General features: G+C 55.2%; 1 protein-coding gene across 1 annotated transcript; it reads left to right on the top strand.

Annotated features, from left to right (window-relative positions):
• Window positions 1-3738, top strand: LOC102867054 (sodium-coupled neutral amino acid transporter 3-like). Its single transcript, XM_006892879.1, has 10 exons — window positions 1-80; window positions 937-1019; window positions 1111-1169; window positions 1357-1521; window positions 1602-1681; window positions 1943-2043; window positions 2235-2359; window positions 2447-2591; window positions 3443-3546; window positions 3634-3738. The coding sequence occupies exons 1-10, from the start codon at window positions 1-3 to the stop codon at window positions 3736-3738; spliced, it is 1047 nt and encodes a 348-aa protein (XP_006892941.1).

The following is a 3738-nucleotide window of genomic DNA, read 5'->3' as shown; positions in this document are numbered from 1 at the left end:
ATGTCCAGCTACCTATACATCATCAAGTCTGAGCTGCCCCTTGTCATCCAGGCCTTCCTGAACCTGGAGGAGAAAACCTCGTGAGCCCCAGGGTGGGGAGGGACTGGGTGAGGGACCCCTCGACTTCCATCCACTGGCCAGGAGGGGAAATAGGGGGCTGGGACGAGGAGAGTGTTAAGGAAGCTGCCTTCCCAGCCCTGGCCCCAGCCAGAGATCACCAGTGGGGGTGAGCGACTCCAGGCTTAGCTCTAAGCAGCTGCTATTCCTGACCATGGCTTGGGTTAGCTGCCCCCCTCCGCCCCACTATGCTGAGAGCTTAAGCCCAGAGTGTCCCAGTTGCCCATCAGTTTGACAGTCCTGCCTGGGTACCTACCACATTTGTGGGTAGGAAGCACAGAGGAGATGGAGGCACAGCTCTGCCCTTGGCAGCCTCGCGTGGGCAAGCACAGGGGCCCTGAGGATGAGGGTGGCTCTGGGAGAAGGAAAATGGACCTGGATGTTGCCTCCCGGGTTCTGGGAGCCTTTTCCAAAAAGGTGGCCACCCTTGATCTCTGTGTCCCATGCCTGTTCTCAGACAGGACAGGGAAATGCAAGATGCAGAGGCCAAGAAGGACCACAAGGCTGGCAAATCTCTGAGATCCTCTTGAAAGTGCCCTTTCTAGAGTCAGCTCCCTTTGCCCTGCTACCCACCTCTCTCAGTCCTTGAGACCTCTCTCTAGGCTGAGCCCGTGTTATGTGGCCTGTGAAACAATATAATGATGGTACCTCAGTCCATTTCACCACAAAGACAATGCCCATTCTGCAGTGAGGAAAGGGGCACTAAGGAGGAACATTCTTTAGCGGTCACGCTGTGGCATTATTAGTGACCCTGACTAGTGGGCAGGCAGCCCTGCCCTGGGCCTTGACCCTGGCTCCCTTCCACTCCCATCCCCACAGGGACTGGTATGTAAATGGAAACTACCTGGTAATCCTGGTCTCTGTTGTCATCATTCTGCCCCTGGCGTTGATGCGGCAGCTTGGTGAGTGGTGTGTCTGGGTCGAGGGCTTTCAAGGATTGTAGCGGGAGCTCCAGGGGGCTTCCCAGTCTCACAGCCCTCCTCCACCTTGTAGGATACCTCGGTTACTCGAGTGGCTTCTCTCTCAGCTGCATGGTGTTCTTCCTAATTGCAGTGAGTCACTCTCCCCGCCGGCTAAGGATGGGGCAGGTGTCCCAGGGAAGTCCTGTCAGAGGGATGGGGCAGGGTTCCCAGGGGAGCCTAGGTCAGGGGACAGTGCCTCCATTTCTGATCTAGTTGTGACCCTGTGGTGACTTCCCAGGTAGCCTAGCCTGGCCCTGATAACCTCATCCTCTCCTAGGTCATCTATAAAAAGTTCCATGTGCCCTGCCCTCTGCCTCTGAACTTTGCCAATGCCACAAGCAACTTCAGCCATGTGGCGGTCATCAAAGAGGAGACACAGCTTCAGGTTGAGGCCGAGGCTGCAGCTTTCTGCGCCCCAAGCTACTTCACACTCAACAGGCAGGTACGGACAGGTCAGGGTGGGGACAGGGACCCCAGCAAGGGTATGGGGGGCATGCTAACACAGTCCCCATGTCTCCCCAGACGGCGTACACCATCCCTATCATGGCCTTTGCCTTCGTCTGCCACCCTGAGGTGCTGCCCATCTACACAGAGCTCAAGGAGTAGGTGTTCATGGCTGGGAGACAGGGCGGGGGCAGCCTCAAGCTCCAGGGCAAAGAATGGATGTGGTCTCACATCCAAGGGGGAAGAACAGTGACGGAGCCAAGTTGCCCTATCAGAGACCTTGCTGACTGCCATGGGGAGAGGGTGGGAGCCTGAAGGAGGCATTGTGACCATATGGTGCCGTAGAGACCCCAGAGCATGTTAGGGTCTCCCAGTGTGGCTTAGCTGGCTCCAACCCTCCCTCCTCTGTTGCCCCCTAGCCCCACCAAGAGTAAGATGCAGCACATCTCCAACCTGTCCATCGCTGTCATGTACATCATGTACTTCCTGGCTGCCCTCTTTGGCTACCTCACCTTCTACGGTATGACTGGGCCCGTGGAGCAGAGGTCAGGCTGGGGGGACAAGGCAGTGGTCAGTGGCATGGCACCCCGCGTACTCTAGGCGCTCATTAGGTGCGTGATACCTGACGGTTGTGGAGGTGAGCGTGTGGGGGGCATGGGGCCCAGCCCCCTCAGTGAGCTACCTCCTGACCACCTTCCCTGCCTGCCGCAGACGGGGTGGAGTCGGAGCTGCTGCACACCTACAACAAGGTGGACCCGTTTGATGTGCTGATCCTGTGTGTCCGCGTGGCCGTGCTGACGGCTGTCACCCTCACAGTGCCAATTGTTCTGTTCCCGGTGAGCCAGCGGGCAGAGCCCCAGTCCAAGGAAGGGGGGGTTCTGATGGGACTGAGGGGCTGACGGTTCTCCACCACTCGCCCTCAGGTGCGCCGAGCCATCCAGCAGATGCTGTTTCCGAACCAGGAGTTCAGCTGGCTGCGACATGTGCTCATCGCCATCATCCTACTCACTTGTATCAACCTGCTGGTCATCTTTGCCCCCAACATCTTGGGAATCTTTGGGGTCATCGGTGAGAGTCTGGCCTTGCTGTCCATGGAGGGAGGGTAGTTCCTCAGAGAATTTCCCTTCTGTGAATCCTGGCTGGTTCCTGAGCTCAGTCCCTATATTTACAGGATGGCTGTTGGCTGTATGTACAACTTGACCACCTCTCTATGTTAGTCTGATTCCCTTCAGGGCTCAGAACCACCGAGCCACGGCTCCATTTAGGAGATGAGGAAGAGATGTTCTAGGACCAGGGCCCTCCACACAGGATCTCATTTGATCTTGCTCTCATTTCACATATGGGGAGACTGAATCTCAGGGTCATTAAGGGAACGGCATGGTCACATAACTAGTGAGTGGGACAGCCTTGATACTCAGGACCAGCGGACTCCAGGTTTAGTGTTCCAATCATTGCACCATCTCAGATGGGGTTCTAAGATGGAAAATGCAGGGCCTGATGCACACACCTGGAGCTAAGGATCCTAGAAGTCATGACCCACACTCTTGGTTCTGTGTGTCCAAAACCCAACTCAAAATTAATTAAGTAAGAAAGAATATATTGATTTAAATAATGAAAAAATATGTCAGGCATATATCCAGAAATCCATACAGTATCCTCCAGGCCCTGCATCTCTCCATCTCTTTTGACCTGACATTCTTCTTTGGTCTTTGAACTCCACTTGCTGACAGGTCCTGTTAACACCAACAGCATTAGCCTTTAATCATGGAGGACAGAGCACTAGGGGAGAGGATGGTGGATTCCTTAAAATCAAGGAGCACTAGGGACCATTCGCCTCTGCTCTGAGACGTGGTTAGACTCCTCTAATAGAGATACAGGATTTCATTGAAGGATTCAGCCACAAACTTTGTTCTTGGCAGGTGCCACATCTGCCCCATGCCTCATATTCATCTTCCCTGCCATTTTCTACTTCCGCATCGTGCCCACTGAGAAGGAGCCTGCAAAGTCCACCCCGAAAATCCTGGTGCGAGGGGCCTGGAGGTTGGTGGGCTGGTGTGGGGCACGGGGGTCTACTCGGACCTCAGATCTGACACTGACTTCTGACCCCCAGGCCCTTTGCTTCGCCATGCTCGGTCTCTTGATGATGGTCATGAGCTTGAGCTTCATCGTCAATGACTGGGTCTCAGGGACCAACCAGCATGGAGGACACCACTAG

Source organism: Elephantulus edwardii, unplaced genomic scaffold (assembly GCF_000299155.1).
Source record: "Elephantulus edwardii isolate Elephantulus edwardi_28Jun2011 unplaced genomic scaffold, EleEdw1.0 scaffold00121, whole genome shotgun sequence".
NCBI classification, from domain to species: Eukaryota; Metazoa; Chordata; class Mammalia; order Macroscelidea; family Macroscelididae; genus Elephantulus; species Elephantulus edwardii.
This window is presented reverse-complemented; position numbering and strand designations above follow the sequence as displayed.

What these genes read in the sequence shown, in the direction of transcription:
- LOC102867054 (XM_006892879.1), top strand. Translation starts at nt 1, where the DNA reads ATGTCCAGCTACCTATACATCATCAAGTCTGAGCTGCCCCTTGTCATC. An exon ending in ATCTACACAGAGCTCAAGGA is followed by an intron (nt 1,682 to 1,942) that starts GTAGGTGTTCAT and finishes GTTGCCCCCTAG; the next exon opens with CCCCACCAAGAGTAAGATGC. An exon ending in GGGAATCTTTGGGGTCATCG is followed by an intron (nt 2,592 to 3,442) that starts GTGAGAGTCTGG and finishes TGTTCTTGGCAG; the next exon opens with GTGCCACATCTGCCCCATGC.